Genomic DNA, 18778 nt, shown 5'->3' with positions numbered 1-18778 from the left:
AAACAAGCATTCCTAAGGCCAAGTGAAATACCACTTCCACCAAAAAACTGCAAACTGAAAAAGGATCACTCCCTCTTCTGAATTTCCACCTCTCTTGTAGCATGGACACTCCGTCACTTCACATACTGTGGTGATACGGTTATATAAAGACATATCTCATCGAAGTCCATTAAATTATAAATTCCTTGAGTGCAGGAGTCTATGTCCCTTTATTACGTGGATGAATAAAAGCATTTCTGTACATGTTTTACTTATTTATTTTTCTCCCAGTTTTACTGAGATGTAATTAACAGCACTAAAATAAAAGACCTAACAATTAAAGGGGTAAATGTCTTAGAAAACTTGATATAGACATCTAAAATTCACAAGAATTATTTTTGGTGCCATCCTGAATTTCAATGCTTCAGGGCCAAGAGGGAGGGAAGAAAGTAAGTTTAAAACTCCTATGCTTTAACCAACAGACACAGAAGGTGAAGAGAACTGGTTGCCACAAAACCAAGTGAAGAAAAGCCAAAGAAAATTTGAGCTAGAACAATAGAACAGCAGTTCTTATTTTAAGGGAATGACACCAGCTGGCTTAGAAGCTCAATGAAACATCTAACACACTGGAGCCTTAATCACTGCGACCACCTATACTGGATAAGTGAATAATACAATAATGTTACTTTTGTTCAACTGTTATCTTTTCTACACACTAAAATGTTCTTCCTTCCTATTACTCTCCAACTATTCTAATTAAGTCATATTTAAAACCTTGACAAAGTTCTATGGGTTTCTTCATTAAGCCTTTCCCAGACTGCCTAACCCATTTCTCATGTACCTATCCTCAAAAAGCCTGGTGCTTTCTTTTTTCCTGTACTCCTCCAAATAAATCCTCATGGCACTTTCTGCATGGCTGTCTTGTATTTTTATCTAACTTTGCATGGGTTTCTTCACCTTTTAGGTTCCTTGAACAAAGCACTGAGTTTTGAATTTTCTACAGAATCTCCTCAACAAAGACATAATGTAAACCAAAGATAATATAGAACAGTTAAAACATCTGACTTAAATTAGAAAGATAATAACAGCAAGAGGTGGTAAATAACAATTTGATCTTCTAACTGAACAGAAGAACATGAACAGGGGAGGGGGTTCAAGTTACGCTCCTATCTGCCAGATCCCAGGAGCAGTACAAGATAAATTCTACCCAAAAGCTTGCACTAATTTATTAAAAACAAACATGTACCTTTATAAAAGGTCAAAATCATAAAAATATCAAATATGCTACTTACTGCAATGGTACTATTTCTGATCTGGAAAAAAAAATGACCAATTTTACTGAAAAGAGTTTTAGAAAACCTGTGCATAGTGCTGCTCCATGAGTTATATTTTAGAGACAAAGTTAAAACATTTCCCTTTTTGTTATAAGGTACTTAATCAGATAAAGATTTTATACAATTTAACCTTTATAATTTAATACACATATTTTGGTTACAGGTATTTAACAAAGCAATTAAATCTCTATTTCCACTTCTGTTCTAAAATCCGCCTGCCCGCAGTGAGTGGGAACTGCTGCAGATCATTAAACACTCATTTATCAATGTCTCTCACCAGGCAACACAATGCAGCAGAACAGCACACAGAAACCATCCTGAACCCCAGCAACAGCAGCTAATTAGCATAGCCTACCACTAAACCAACACCACATGATTGGAACTGTTAGTCGGAAGGCTAGCCAATCAAACTAGGTTATGCAAATAGCCTATTTTAGTTGCCAGGGCAGAGCTACTTCCAATTGTCCAATAGGAAAACAAGCAATAAACAAGAAATGAAATTGAGCTTTGTCACATTTTCAAGTTGCTGTTAACACTTTCAGGTTTAGAGCAAAATTAACAGCAACTGTAAAGGATTAGAACAATATTCCACTTTCCAGGGCAAGCAATCCAATGGAAATATACATAGAATACAGCTAATGTAGTGTATTTTTTGTAATTTTAACTTTTTACTATATGGCTATGAGTTTTTCTAACAGAAGCTGCCATCAACATTTCAACTTTTTCCCCAACCTACTCAAAAGCAAGCATTATGTAAATGTTTTTCTATACATTCAAATAGATTTTCAAATGTTACATTTTAGAGAAATCCTAAAAAGTATTTTTATTCTATTACGGAAAGACTAAACAAAAGGTGGGCATAATATCAGAATGCATGGTTCACTGGAAGTCTCAAACAAGCTTTATCAGACTGAAGAGAAGTAACATTCTGTTTCTGGTTATGACACATTAATATATAATTTCAAAAATAACTTTAAAATCATAAAACCCAAATTAATTATTAACCTAGAGAGCTTAGAATATGTAAACTGAGACCAAGAAAACAATACCATATCTTGCAACCAAGATCAAGATATGAGCATAATATAAATATATTATATTCATATGTAAAATTTCTAATAATGAATAAAACATTTAAAAAATTTTCTACTCTGTCAGTACATACTAACAGCTACAAATACAGTCTTAAAGACCATCAGTGTTCTGACAATTCTTAGGGGCTGAGAGAATTTCTTTAATCTCACATATTCAGAGAAATGCTTTGAAACATGTCAAGGAGATACAGTTTCCATTTGTGCCTTATAATTGTATCTTTATAAAAGATACAATTTTATTTTAAAATAGATCAACTTGTCCCACCTATCCTAGCAATTATCTCCTTCTAAATGGAGTACAGATCCATCGCACACCAAGAAGTCAGTGATTTTCAAATATATTTTCTCACAGAATGTCTGTAAATGTCTCCAGAAAGACTTCCAGCATTTGTAAAAAAATACTGAATTAAGACAAAGAGCAGATTTCAAGCATCAAATTCAAAGAAAACAACATGTTCGCCCTATCTCTATCACTGCAAATTATCTCCCCCCTTACGAAAACTGAAGCCACTTTTCCCACCTCTCTAAGCACCCACCACACATACTTGTCTCCTAATTTCTTCTCATGTTCTCTCTTACTTAGAGGTTCTGGATGAAAATCATTTTTAAAAGTCCAATAAAACCAAACCAGAGTCATCTTCTTAGAGGGAAGAACTTTAAAGCTGGAAGAAATCTGAAAAACCATCTAACAGTAACCCCCTGTTCTATAAACAAAAAAACTAAACTTTAAGAAAAATAGTGCATAAGACCTTACAGATGAAAATCAAAGTCCTCCCAAATAATCTTCTAACAGTATCCACGAATAGTCTTTATCAGTCAAGTGCCAGTAAGTTTCTTGGTTTGTTGCTCATATTAAAATATATTTAAATAAATATTTTTTAAAGATTAGCTCAGAATCATTCTCCACACCATCATATGACTACAGCATCTAAAAATCAAGGCTTGCTTAAGAAAGGGTTGAAAAATCACTCTAACCCCATGCATCTAATCCATTCTATGAAAGACTCAATTCTGGTTTACTCCAAACTTTAGATATCCTTTGGTGTGTTTTTGAACTACTCAGAATCCTTATAAGCCTCATTTAATTCCTAAGGACAAAGGCAAAAAGAGAAATAAAAGGGAAAGACTTTTAAGCCAATTTCATTCATACTCTTGCCCATAAATCTTTAATATCTTGGTCATTTCTCCCAGGTTCAAGCCTCTCTTATTTTCTCCACACTGATAAAGGTTTCCTAATCCAGCCTTGTCTTCCAGTCTATAGCAGTTAAAAAGGTATCTTCCATGTAAACAAAGACTGCTTCCTGGTCCACCTCAAATATTCTTCATATGACAAAATTTTCCCATCCTTGAAGAAGAAAAAAAAATTAAAACCTTGGCACTCTTATCTTCCTTCGGGGCCCAGAGACACAAGGAAACATCATCTGTTAGTGACAGATGCTCTGGGATAAAACATCATGAATTTAAATGTTGTTTAGTTTATCATCAGTTCTTTTAAAAGCTACTTAAATTGCAGAGTTTTAGGAAAGTATCAATGAGTACTACTTTTAGAATCAGAAATTAAACATTTAAAATGTTTAAAAATAGTTAACCCACTAAATTAGAATCTTCATTACATAAAATATATTTTAGAGTTCCTAGTATAGAAAATATTAAGTTTTCTAAGTATACAATTAATCATTAACTTTTTAAAAATCCAGTGTTTCAGTTGCATTTTTCTCCCCTATATTGTAAGAAAAAACATATTTAGAATATGTAACTGGTAACTTCTCATCTGCAACGAATGATGCTCAAGAAATACAAACAGCCTCTATCCTCTCAATGTGTAACATACCATTATGCCAAGCAATAAATCATTCAAGATCATCTCAAATGACAAATTACACCATACCAATGATTTTGTATTTTAGGGAGAAATACAAAGTAGCTTTAGAGTTTTCAAAAACGGCAAGTAAATTAAACTGCATTTTCCTTTTTTAATTTGAAGCCATCTAATCTGAAAAAAAATATTCAAAAAATTGTGAGCAACTACTTTGGTCAGGTTTGTAATGCCTCATTCTACAAAGTGAGGCTGCCATCACACTATTTTGCTGGACACCTTTTACAAAAGATTCAGTCCAGTAGATGTCTATACCCTCCAACTTAAGAGCAATCCTGATGCTTTTTCCTCCTTCTCATCAATCTGCTTGTAAAAATAGAAGGTAAATGGTTATTTAAAACTGGATTATTGACATAAATTTTTAAATCCTTGGACTATTCACTACTCTTGTGGATCAACTAATTCATATTTGGTGAATGGTCCCATCCTCTTCCTCTACTTCCACTCCCAAAAACAAAAAAGGCACTCAAAACACTATGAATTCTCACTCAACTCACAATATGTATGCTTTACTCCCTCATCAAATTATCATGGAAATCTACTAGCTGACTAATCAAGCCTTCATTTAGCTAAATGTTATCAAAATTAATTCACACTGCTAAAACAAACCAAAAAAAAAAATCCCCACAAATTAACTTTGGGGTTAAAACCCCTTTTTGTATTATGCCTATCAAGATAATAAAATACAGCAATAGTTTCATCTTTCTTAAGCATCTTCACCCATACAAACTGCATTAAGTATTTTCTTGTCAATTTCCATGTCATGGGAAATCAGGTGGACAGATTTAGGGTTATAACACAATTAGGGGTTACAGTCAGTCTGACTTTAAAAACGAACAATATAAAACATGCACTTCCAAGAGGCTTGGGTGTGAAGCATCTGAGACAAGCAGCCATCCTGCAAAGCAGCTGAAACCAAGGTAACAAGGAGTGGCCACAGGAGGTAATGCGCAAAAGGTGGACAGATCAAGGACAGAGAAAACAATGCTTCCAAACAACTCAAACCAAAAGCCACAAAGGCAGAAACTGAAGTACAGGTGTTGACTCTCAAGAGAGCTGTTTCTCACTTGGGCAACTTTAAGTTGTGTACTACACAGGTGGATGGCAGAAGGAAGGTTTTATTGGGATCATGAATGCCACCACCGAGTTCTTAATATATACTACCAGAATTCCCAGGTAAATAGAACCAAGGATAGCCACAATTGGAGAAATGCTTGAAAAAAATCCCTTAGGACTACCAACAAGAGAAGGAGCCAATACTACACCCTGAAGCTCAGTTTCCTAAATTGAGGGAGGAGGGTGCTGTTAAAAAGAAAATCTAGAGCACTGGATAGACTGAGCACACTTGTTCATATCCTCCATAATACCCACCAACACAGCAGTAGAATCACAAAAATAAAATCAATAACTTAAAGCATGGGATGGAGACATACCAGTGAACCAAAGGTTCTGTAAGATTTCTTCAAGACAAATGGCTAATAGGATCACACCAATAATCAAAGGAGTATCAGAAAGACTCAGAGCTGAAAGCTGACACTAGGAACGTCAGCAGAAGTAGCAGGTACCATTCTGGGTGGAAAGTGAAAACTGGGGTAGGAGGGGCAGAAGCTGGCTTGATTACTAGACAGCTATCTGCTGCGTGGTCAGCCTCCCCCGCCAGCTCAAAGTATCTACCGCACAGTCAGCACACCGAGTCTAAGCTAGTCCAACACAGGTAAACAGTCACCCCCAAAGAAATGCCTTGGAAGACACTAAGCCACCGGCGTAGGAAGGGCTAGACAGGCAGCAGCACAAGTTCATACTGCTCACTGGGACCTCCTCAACGGGGCAATGAAGATGAGAACCCTCCTGCCAGGACCCCAATTCACAGTCACTGAACTGAGGCCGTCAGTCCAGGGTCTCACCACAAATGCCAAACCCACACTCGTCCTCTTGCTTGGGAGAGAAGCTGATAATGGCAGAGGGAGTTCAGGATCTTGAGTTGGACAACAGGGGTTACAAGCAGTTTTTATTAAAATATTAAAAAAGAGGGCCTCACACAGATCAAAGGTGACAAGAGTCATAAGCAATTACCCTGCATTTGAGATTTTTTTTAAAATTTTCCTAGTAAAAAGTTGAATGCACATCATACAATTAAATCATTTTTTAAAAATCATCATGATGGGGGGTGGGAAGAGATAAGAGTGGGATTTCAAAATGTACAACAGATAAACAAGATTATACTGTATAGCAAAGGAAAATATATACAAGATCTTACAGTAGCTCACAGAGAAAAAAATGTGACAATGAATATGTATGTTCATGTATAACTGAAAAATTGTGCTCTACACTGGAATTTGACACAACATTGTAAAATGATTATAAATCAATTAAAAATGTTTAAAAAAAATCATCATGACATGCACTACACCTCCAATCCCAGGGTTAACATTTCTCCTATGAATGGGACGAACTTAGTGACATAATACTACATCTGCCTCTCTATGGGTCCTAATATACCATGTGCTTTTCCAGTGTAGTTTTTTTGTTTTTAATTTTCAACAGAACCTCAAGACAAAATCACGGAACTCATTTACAGTTAAGGAAAGGTACACAAATGTATATTCTTATATACAATGTAAAAGTAACTGTCCGGTGGATAAATGCTGCAAGGTAAAAAGAAAGGGTACTAAAGCCCTTACTTTGTATCTTGGGAAATCAAGAGAAACTGATTTTAATTTTAGTAACAAAAAATTTAAAAGAACAGAAATTGGCAGAAAGAAAGGCAGCACAGGGAACTGTTTGATTTCATCTTTCTGGGAGGACAATCATTAGTTTTTTAAGTAATAAATTAGATCTATAAACACATTACTATATTTAAAGTGATGTAAGTAACCAAAGGAAGAACTTAAAAACTGAAGATTAAAAGTTTTACCACTAAGGAGTGACAATGAGGAAAAGGAAACTGGTATTTCATTTTTTACTTCCAGAATGGGTTATGTTTTATTAATATATGCCTGTAAATTGAGTAATTAATGCCTAATACAGAATAAATGTACAAATATGACTTTAATATGTCAGTTGAGCATGGCCTAGAAAATACTACCACCTCTAAGAGGAAAAAAAACTGGTTGTAACCAGGAGGTTACAGAAGAAGCATGCATTCAACAAATACTTCTAGTTTTTGTAACTTCATACAAAGCAGATCTAGGTTTGTAATACAAAGGCAAATATTTACATTTTCAAGTGCCTGCTTTTTGAGTACTTGATTCCATGTGGATCTTGTGGATGGTGTGTCAAAATGCAAGTGAACTTATCTGTGCTTCCCTCTAATCTCTAACACAGGCCTATTTAATAATATGGATCTCTACACTTTTTTAAAAGACTAGCATTTAAAGGATACACAGGACTCAACTAAAGAAAGACCAGTAAACAGTAGCCTGATGTCAAAGGAAAAGGGAGAAAAAGCTCTTAGAAAGAAATTCAGTCTTAACGTATACTTTCGGAGTAGTTGATCTACGCTATCAAACCTTAAGCAGTACTTTTTTTCATCAGCTTTTTTAGTCTGGGTTTCCTTTTAAAGGATCTTACTTCTTAAAACAAAATTTATTCAAAAAATGTTTTAAATAATGGCCAGATCTATCCATTTTCTAAAACTACAAAAACCAAACTCCATCAAATTATTCCTACACTCAAAGCAAATATTTTATTTCACTTGTTTCCACAATTCAAATCACTGTTGATAATACACATTCTTCACAACTCATATTTGCTTGTTTAAAAACACATGTTCTTTTCTAAAGCAGTAATTACTTCCACAGACTTTTGAGAAAAGCTAATATAGATAAGCTTATTGTATCTTATCAAAACCAAAGAGTAAATTATTTATGAAGCCCCTGAGAATCCCTTTAAAAGACAATACACAATACAGAAAATAAAAGGTCACCAACATCAACAGATTGTTAATGGGTTTATTCTCATTTGTTCAACAAATATTTGAGAACCGATTATGTTCCAGGCATTACACTAATAAATAAGATCCAGTCCCTCCATACAAAACCTTAACATTTCTTATATTATATAAAATGATACTATGAACAAAATTAAAACACAAATGTACTGGAAAATTTGTCAGAAGTAACTAACAATGCAGGAATATAGTGGTTAAGAGTCAGGAGTCAAGCTCCTGGATTTGCATTTGAGCTCCATCCTTACTGTGTGACCTGGGGCAGACTACCTAATTTCTGGCTGGGCTAATCATACCTATCTGAGAATTATCATCAAGAAAAAATGAGTTAATAAATGTAAGTCATTTAGAAGAGTTTCCAGCATACAGTAAGAGTCAATGAGGAACTCTGATAAAATTAAAATTTTTAAAAAGATACTCAAGTGAAATATCAGCAAAACACAGTAAAAGGAAATTCACAGAAGATATAAAAACATATTCATTCTCACTTAAAATTCAGATAAATGCAAATTAAAATATTAAGTTACACTTTATCAAATTGGAAAATACTTTTAAATACTCAGGATTCTAGAGTATGGTAAAATTCTGTTCTGTAGGTGGTTAAAAGCATAAACTGTTCTTTAAAAAGACATTTGAAAATATGCATCAAAAGTTAAGACTTTTAAATGTACATATTCTTTAACTCAACATGTGCAACTTCTAGGAACTGCACCTAAGGCAACAAATCAAAAATGAAAACAAAGACTACCACAATAATTGTCCACTTAAACATTATTATGAATTAGCAACAATGGGCAGTAGGTTAAATAGTAACTGATTTGTAGAATACTAACTACTCATTAAAAATGATGCTATAAAGAATACTGATGATGGAGAAATGTTTAAATTTTAAAGGACTAAAAACAAAGTAAAATATGACCCAGTTTTGCTTCTTCAATACTGTTTGAAGGAGTTACATTTACATAAGGTTATCGGCAATAATGTATAAACTAAAAAAATACAATTATATTCTCTGATTGTTTGGACTACTGATAATTTTTATTTTCTTCTTTACAGAAGTTCTATCTGAACTAGAATTATTTTTAATTAAAAATACACTAACTGGATTGTGGTGGTGATAGCTGCCTAACTATAAGTTCACTAAAAACTCATACTTACTCAAACTGCATGAATTTTATGATATGTAAATCGTATCAAAGAACGTCAAAGTTTATTTTTACACACACACACACACACACACACACACACACACACAGTCTCTCTCTCTCTCTCTACTTATATAAAAGGTGAAGGACAGGGAAAGGTCTCTGCCCTTAAAGAGAAAAAATGGCAAACATTTCGTGTTTTATTTAATGGGGAAGAGGGAGGAAGAGAGTATTTCAGATCTCTTTCAACAATAAATTTGCATAACTGTAACAAAATCTTTTTCTAGTAGATTCATGTAAAAATGGATGTTAGACAATCATTTCAAGTATATCAGTATGAAAAAAATAAAGTGTTATTTTCAAGGTAACTTGGTTATTCTCTGGTGGATACCGTAAGAAGTGCTCAAAGATACCAACAGCCTCCAAATTCATACTCCGGTTCCTAACATTTTGTCTGCTGTCTTTACACTTCAGTCAGTTTAGCTGGATATAAAAGTCTTGGCTCTCCCTTCTTTTCCTTGCATATATTAGATGTTACTTGATTGCTTCCAGCCTAAAGCATTGCTATCAAAATCAGATAGTCTAATATTCTTCCCTTAAAGACTCTGGTCTTTACCTAGATAACCCGAGAATTTTCTTTAAAGTCTAAGAATGTTTAAAGAGTATGTCTACATGTTGGTCATATTTGGATCAATTTATCCAAGAATACAACACGCCCTTACCAAATGTAGTGGGGCCAACTTTTTTTTTTATTTCAGGAAATTTACTTGAGTTATAATTATCAGAATTTATTAATTTCCATTGCTTTGGTTCTTCTTCAGAGACTCTTATTTGTATGTTGAAATTACTCTGCCTCTGTTTAGTAAATGTCACTTTCTCTAGAATGCTCCTTTATCTATTTTTCTTCAATTCTTTTTTGTTTAAATTTTGTTTCTTCTATTTATCTTCTGTTTCTCTGAAGTAATTTCCTGTTGGGTTTTTTCTCTCTTGTGTACCCTACAGTTTAGGCTTCGTTTTTAATATTTCCTTACTCAGATTTAATTTATGTTGCTCTTTCATATTTGTATCATTTTCTAAATTTCTGTGAGTTCATTTTGAAACATTTGGTTATAGTTTTCACTTGTTTTATGAACATTTCTTGCTAGTATGTCTTCATTGTCTGTAGAAATATTACTCACTCCTTATTCCTTTTTTCTTAGGAAGACTCTGTGGGGAATTGACCATGATCCCAGCAGTTGCTCAATTTCATGTAAAATGAAAAACTTTTAGGAAACTGGAGTAGTCTTCCTGGCTTTAGTAGGTGTCCTCTTCTGTTTTCATGAAGAGGACACGAACAATACAGAAACACAGTCTCATACATGAGGTCTCCTCTACTAACCTCCCCACTTCATCTGCGTTTTGTCCCTTTTCCCCCATTGCCTCCATCCTGCTTAATGTGAATTCTATTGCCAGCAGTGTCTACATTAGTGTGGGACTTTGACCAGGAAGGGAGCTTGAACTAGTTAAGTTTTGAAAATTCATAGGAACCAGATGGGTGTAACCCACAGAATTCATCATGGGCCCCTGGTATCCCGGGAATGCAAAAACTCTTAATTTCAGCTGCTGGTTTCAAGCTTGCATGCCACACTTTCCAGGGAGTTCTCATTAGCTAGCTTGGGTTTCTCCTGTTCTCAGGTCCATCAGATACCTGCTGCTTCCTTCTGCACCTTTCACAAATGTTGACAGGTCTTGTAGTTATTGGAGATTTGTCCCCAGCCTACTTTTATTAGGGTTTGTGGAGATACTGTTCAGTCTTGCAGGATGTCAGTGAATTTGTTTTTGCTGTCCTAATTACTGTTTCTAGGGAAAATTGTGAAGATTCAAAAAATTATGCCCTGCTGTCATCTTCCCAGAACTCAAACATTCTTCTGGAGGTACATTTGGTAAGTATCCCTAAAATCTAAAATAATGAATAGGAATCTATTTGCTTTCATCTAGGCCTTAAATAAAGGCATTATGGTCTAAGAAATTCAACTTTACAATGTGGCTAACTTTAGGTTTCCCATCGCCTTTTCTATGAATATCATACATTCTCTTACGTGATACATACATGATGTGATCATTACTAACTGCTTCCACTTAAAAATTTGAAACTTAATGAAAATAAGAAACATAAAAGGAAAACAAAAAATTACGTGAACTCTTAAAACCATTTGAAGAAATTTATTAAAGCAGACATTAAGAGAGTGAGATATTTTTAGACATTAGGAGAATGGCAAAAATCGTTCTTTTTTCCAAGTATTCACTGAGGACTTTCTATGTCACAGGAACCCTGCTGGACATACATAGGGCACAGAAAGACAGTGAGCCATGGCCTTTGACCTTGAGAATTGGACTAGCTGGGACCAAAAAAATGATGAGAAAACTTGTGCAAATGCCATAAGAGCATTAAATAAAACCATGTGCTATAAAGAATCCTGGGGGGGAGAGATCTACGGAACTCTATGAGGTTTGTCACTTTTTGTATCTCTGAAGCAACTGAACTTTCTCCTCCACTGAGTATACACTGTCACTTTTACGTTTTCTAAAATAGAAGACTCTTCTTTTTGCCAGCTGAATTAGAAACTTAATTTTTAACTATAATACTCAATGCTCACAATGATAAATTAAAAGACAAACATTCATCTAACGCTAGTGAGTATAAACTGGTATTATAACCAAATAGCTTTCTAAACAGTAGTATGAAGGGCCTTAAAATTTTTCTAGCCTTATAATTTAACTTACACTCCTAGGAATAAATTACAAGAAAATAATTTAACATACAACTAAACACTTAGGCACAGATGTTAGTACTTAAAAAAGAAGAGTATAAAATGATGTCTAATAAGAGATACCCGACTTAACTAGGAAGTGAACATACAGAGAAATAGTCTCAAATCAGCACACTTTAAAATAAATTTCTAAAGTAATTCACCTTCAAAAAGTTATGGTTCTGAATGCTCTGAATTTGCTCCAAGTTCAAAAGGACAGCATATCACTATGGTTAGTTTTTGATGATGCAGGGGAAGTTCACAATGTATGTTAAGCAATAAAAGAAAATATAAACAATACAAAAACAGATTCTACCCAAGCACACCAACCTGATTATTCAGGATAATCTTAATGAAAAATGGCATCAGAAACAGCATCCTGGAAGGGAAAGTGCCACTGTGCAATGGGCAACAGAACTCCGACTACGTTTCCTTCCACTTATCTACAGTCTTATCAATTTCAACTTTTTTTCACTGATATTGTATTACTTAGTAAACAGGGAGAAAAAATTAAAACCTGACAACAAAATAAATCTACTAGATTTACCATTCACCAGAAACAATCAATTCATTGAATTATTAAGCACAAAATCAGACTGCTTGGGGTTAAGAAATGAATGAGAGCTTAAGAAGGGAAAACATATTTTTAAAAGACCAGATACACAGGACTATGTGAAGAATGAATCCAAAAGGAGGCAAATGGGCAATACGCACCAAAATATTAAAATGTACACACAATTTGATTTACCCAATGCACCTGGTATATGAATGGGATTAAAGAAGCTGGTTTTACTTAAATTTACAGATCTGATTTCTAACTGTTCTGTATTAATATGCCATACTCCTGTGATCACTGAAGAAGTATGCAAACTTTGCCCTACAAAACTCACACTTTAAAATGAGTAAGAGAATCTAAAATTAAAAACTCTGTCACATCAAATGGTTTTAAGCACTTAAATTCACAGAAATATAACAAAAACAATATGAACCAATCAGGAGAATTTAAAATAAATTTCTAACGTTATTCATCCTCAGAGTTACAGTTCTGAATATTCCAGAACTATTTCAAGTTTGAAAACGACTAGCCTATCACTATTGTTAAAAAACAATTTCAGTTGTTAAAGAAGCCCAACAAAATACAGAATGTTATCAACTGCCGTATCCAACAGCTTTCCCCATTAATGTTCCCCTGGACATTAATAGATATAAATAAGAAATAAAAGGGAAAGGAAGTCCTCTTATCAAATAAACTGGAGAAAATGCAAAAGCCTTTATGTTAATGTGCATGGTGATGTCTGGGGCAGTGCATTTTCCAAATTTAATCTCATAAGTAAGGGATTTCTACGTCCTAAATAAACTGAATTTGGTTACCTCTTAAGTCAAAGGGGTTAAGAGCGGCTCCTAGGTTCCCAGGATGACGGTGTGCTTGGGTAGAATGATGCTACTCATTACTAACAGGCATAAAGAGGAGAGGAGGGACTGTGTGTAGGAGAGACATCCAGGAGGCAGTTACCTAAGTCTGAAGCTCAGAAGAGAAGCATGGGACACAAATGGAGATTTTCACAACACCAGCATGTGGGTACCAGGCGAAGCCTTTACTACTAACCAGAGAGAACTTTCTGGTTTTACTCCAGAGGCCTTGCGTTCAATAGACAAGTATTTAAAATTTATCATAAGCATTCATTGTATAATTTGTTTATATATCTGCCCCTTCTTCCAACTGAAATGTGTTCCTTTATTCCTAAGCACAGGAATCCTTATAAACAGAGCACTATTACAGTACCTGGTACAAAGCAAATGTTAGCCAAATAAAATGTTTGGCCACAAATGATTTTTCTTCCAAAAATCAAAAAATAATCCAATTTTACCTAATTTAAATCCTTACTATATTTTAAAATATGCAAAAATACCCTCAAATTAAACAAGTACAGGAACACCTTTATACACATGTACCAGAGATATATCAAACTTTAACTCTGCCTTGCTGTTCAGTAAAAATCTATTAGTAAGCTTTGGCTTTTGAAAGATCAGTCAAAGCATCCTTCAATGTCCTTGTTAGCACCCCTGACCCTGCACCTCATCAACGAAATGGTATGAGAGAGTAAGGCAGTCAACACTGTGACTGCCCGGGGAAGCAAGATCCACTTTCAATGAAAAACTCCTTATGAGCTTTTATGTGTTAAAATTCTATCAGTTGAAGTATAACAAATGTGTGTATAGTAAAATAAGAGCAAACTGCATTAATTAATGATGATTATGAAAGCTGTTAATTTTACATTCAGAAACAATTGTTAACATTCAAACTGTTGAAAGGGAATACACCAGCAGCTAATATATACATTAGAGTCTGACTTCTTTCTCGGTTTTCTCCTTTAGAAGCCAGTAAATGTTTATAATTTTTAAAATTGGATTGTATCATAAATCTAGTATTTGTAAATTTTTGTGTTTTGGCATTCATAAAATTAACTAGATAACCTTTATAAATTGTATTTACTCTTTAGATATTTCATTTCATCCATAAGCCTTTTAAGAAAAAGAACTATTTGGAAAGTCTCTGTCTTGTGAAGATAAACTAGAAGTAAAATAGTAACTTTGCCATCTCAAAATTCCTTAAGGGAAAGTCTCCAACATCATTAATATTCATAGATAAATCTATGAGACACCCCAAATACACTGTTCCTCCACTGACCTCAGTTGAAAGTGAGCATCTACCTGGTATAGCCAATGTGCAGTAGAGTGCCCAAGGAGCAAGCCGGGAGCAGACAGTGATGAGAAACTCTTCCCGCACCAAAAGGTCACACTTATAAAATCTGACAACATTTTCATAAAATTCTAAATTTTTCTGTAAATATTCCTATTTATTTCTCTATGACAGTGATATTCAGCTTCCGCATCATATTGATTTTATCAGCCACTCGGCCAGAATGTGTACAGTGGTGTACCTCTAGTATGTGTAGGCAAATATGTATGTGTGCCCCTGAGAGATAGATTACAGAGATGATTACTCCATCACTTTTTACTCAAAAATCAATTACCAACAGATTCTTTGAGTCCCTCATGAATGTAAAATATTATTTGATCTATAATTAAATTTAAAATATATTCAAGCACATTTCTTCATACATGATGGCACATCTGAGACATTTTTAAATCCCACTCTGAAATCAAAAAATGGTCATTTCTTTTCCTTTTAGAAGACAAAGATCACCAAAAACAAAAACCAATCACAAAAACTTTAACACCTTCACCAACCATGTAATTAAGTATCTATTCAAGATTTATGTAGTTACTTCTTTTCCAATTAAAGACCACATTTTCTTTCAAACAGTTTATAAACCAAGTTAAGACTATCTCTGACCAGGTCTACAAATATAAGCCACCTGGTTCAACAAAATGCCTCATAATTGGCCTAATTTAAGAACATATAAGTTTAAAAGCTAGTAACATTCTACCCATTAGCTATACTGTATTTTCATGAGTTTGAACACAGCCACAGATGGAACAGCCTCCATTTTTCCATATATGAATAAGATCACCTCAATTAACTATAAAGCAATCCAAAATATTCTTTTCAAAACTGCCTTCTTTACTGCTTCTCCTGTATATTCAAGTGACAAAAGGATAAAAGAGAAGGAGAGAAGGAAGAAAGAAAGGAGAAGGAGAGGAATGGAGGAAGGGATGGAGAGCGGGAGGAGACAGGCAAGAAAGTAAAAACAAAATCCCAGATCATATTTTTTTAAGGAATCATACATATGTGTGTAATATCCTTAATTTAATTGTGTGAGTCTTATTTAAGACATACCACTACCATCTACTCCCTATGCCTTTAAAAGATTTGCTCTATTCTAACAGAGATTTGGGGAAACATGCATTCAACCATCAAGGTGAATATTTTATTTTTTTAAACAGAAATACTTCAATTCTCACCAATATATTAGCCAACCATCCCCTTTTGAAAATGTCAAGTACGAGCAATTACTATGCTGTATTTGTATTAATACCATTGCCAGTCACTGATTATCAGACTGATTCCCAAAGTTTAATAAATATTCCAACTATCTTTGCATTTATTGATCTAAATAATTCTCCCCACTAATGCTGTTTATCAGAAAGCTCCCCCATTCAAAATACACCACCAGTCCCCACATTCTCTCAGACAGCCACAGTTTTACTGTATTTCAAAACTTGAGTCACCTGTATGCATCGTCTTCTTTCAAGTCTCATATCATCCTGATGGGGTGGGGGAAGGGAGGGAAGAGTCCAGCAGCAAAACTATAACACTGTGTGAAGAAAAACAGATTATGATAAGAGATAAGGATGCAAGACAATTACCCCTAATTGAGGAACATCTAATGTAACTATAATTCCCAAAACACAGAGATAAAATTATTGCAAATTCATTTAACTAACATTTATTTCAGCTTACTTGAAAATAATTTTCATTAGCAAAAATCAATTATACATAAAATATAAAGTATTAAATTGTCAGGGAGAAAAAGTTTTCAGATCTGGCTACTACCAACAAAAATTTCACCCATTTCTAGGTATGAAATAACTGTCAAAATTCCACTATTCTGTATAATTTATCAGAAAAAAATATTTACATTGTGTAATCTACATCAATTCACAAATCAGTATGAATGCAACTTCACTTTTCACAGTGGCTTACCATCAGAGTTAATGAAAGTTACGTTATAGGAAAGATCACATGCCAATCTACCAATGCTATTATTAAATTAAGTTCTGAGACACTGCTCACAACTGCTCCCCTAAGCCCACAAGCCCTCTTCTGCTCTCTTGAGTGGCTTCTCTTATTATGGTAATTCTTTCACTGTACTTCCACTTGTTACTTCCACTGCTATTTCATGACCGGCCAGCAAATCCCATAATGACTGATGGAAAAGCAAAAGCAACCTCGTGGTTGTTGTCAACTGGGAGCACATGACGACAGAGGAGACAAACACAAGCACAGGTTGAAACCTAACTCATAAATGAGTTTGGTCTAAAAATCATCTTTTAAAATGAAACTGTGGAATTCAGTCAGTATTTCTAATGAAACAATGCTGTTTATGTTGACCAAGTTCCCAGGTTAGCCAAAAGAAACCTCCTGAGCCCAAAAGACAGTATACTGGTCATGGGCACTGGGGACCCTGCAAAAGAAACACAGAAGCCGAACCAATTCTAGATCCTCTCTTTATCTGGACAAACTCTAAAATAGGTCATTTTCCTTGTGAGCACCATCCCAACTCCTGACGCCTTTAATTCCCTAAATTTTACATGACAGCATTCCAAACATCCTGCTAATAATAATCCTTTCCCCTAAGTATGTTCCTAAATTACCACCCAAATCTCCTACTGCCTCAATGTAGTTCATTTCAGGTATGTGATAGGAAGAAATCAACTGGACTGAAGTAATTCACTTTAACATTTGCAGTTTTCAACAAGGATGAAGGTACCCCAAATAAACTCCTAATTGGCAGAATTCTAATAGTGCTGCAAAATAACTGAAGCAGTTGAGAAAAACCATTTTTAGGCAAGTGGGTCATAATATAGGTGAGTCTTTGTTTATTGCCCCCAAATATTTCTGCTTTTTACTTATTTCTCCTTCTACTTCTGAAGGTATTTAAAAGCTCAAAATCACTACTCCAAATAGCAGCAATGAGAAAAGGAGCTCAGGTACAAGGGCTTAAATATATGAATTACTTGTAAATTAGGAATTGCCTGTGTCTGAAATCATTTCCTATATTCCAGATTCCATTCCTGAAGAACCACTTTTCCAGTTTTAGATGCTGCTGTGGTATCAAGTAAAAACGTAGACATAAGACCCACTGGCACCCAACGTGGCGGAGGAAGGAGAGTGTATAGATAGATAAATGAATGAACATTAAAGTATTGCACCAAAACAGTTTTATTTGCAAAAATAATCTTTAAACCATCAAGATTAAAGATTTTTACTTCAAAGACATAGTTTCCTAATAATTTTACCCTCATAAATGGTCAGTCTTTACAATTCTGGCATGAACTATGGTAAAGGAAAATGTGAATTAAATCTCTAGCTATGAACTACCTATCTCTGAACCCTTCAGGCACTCAGCATCATATTCCTCACCTATAAAATGCCACAATGCTACTACACCTACATCCCGCCAACTTCAATGGTTTCAACAGGAAAAGCTATTATTAACACAAAAGCACTTTATAAGAAGAAAGTAGAATCAAGTAAGACATTAGTATTCTTTTCATTTTATTAAAAGTTGTTAGAAATTAACAGAGTATTTCATTACTGTTTTAAATAGCTAAAGGGAAGAAATATGGGTGAGCCAGTGGTACAATGGATAATGCTTCTGACTCTGGATCATCAAAATGATCTCACCCTAAAAATGACATCTTTTAGAAAAATCATCCACTTCATCACTACTCATATGAAAAGCAGCCTTTAGCAGAGTAAAGAATCTCTACAAGTTACAAAATTTGCTGATGACATATGCAGCAACTAAATGATCACATACTGACTGATGATAACCTCCCTGAGTCTTAACCTCAGATTACTTTAAACCTTAGATTACTTTAAATAAAGAGTCCAGTGATTACTCTAAGATATCTTTCAGGCTGGTC

General features: G+C 34.4%; 1 protein-coding gene across 3 annotated transcripts in view; it reads right to left on the bottom strand.

Annotated features, from left to right (window-relative positions):
• The window catches only part of DYRK1A (dual specificity tyrosine phosphorylation regulated kinase 1A), a 129320-nt gene that overhangs the window by 64854 nt on the left and 45688 nt on the right, over positions 1-18778 (bottom strand). For all 3 annotated transcript variants that reach the window (XM_064475907.1, XM_064475905.1, XM_064475909.1), the window contains exon 2: positions 16358-16443. In XM_064475907.1, coding sequence (XP_064331977.1) covers positions 16358-16367 — 10 coding nt within the window. In that variant the 5' untranslated portion in view covers positions 16368-16443. The remainder of the gene's footprint in view (positions 1-16357; positions 16444-18778) is intronic.

Source organism: Camelus dromedarius, chromosome 2 (genome assembly GCF_036321535.1).
Source record: "Camelus dromedarius isolate mCamDro1 chromosome 2, mCamDro1.pat, whole genome shotgun sequence".
Lineage (NCBI taxonomy): Eukaryota > Metazoa > Chordata > Mammalia > Artiodactyla > Camelidae > Camelus > Camelus dromedarius.
Note: the sequence above shows the minus strand (reverse complement) of the source record. Positions and strands in the feature narration are given on the sequence as shown.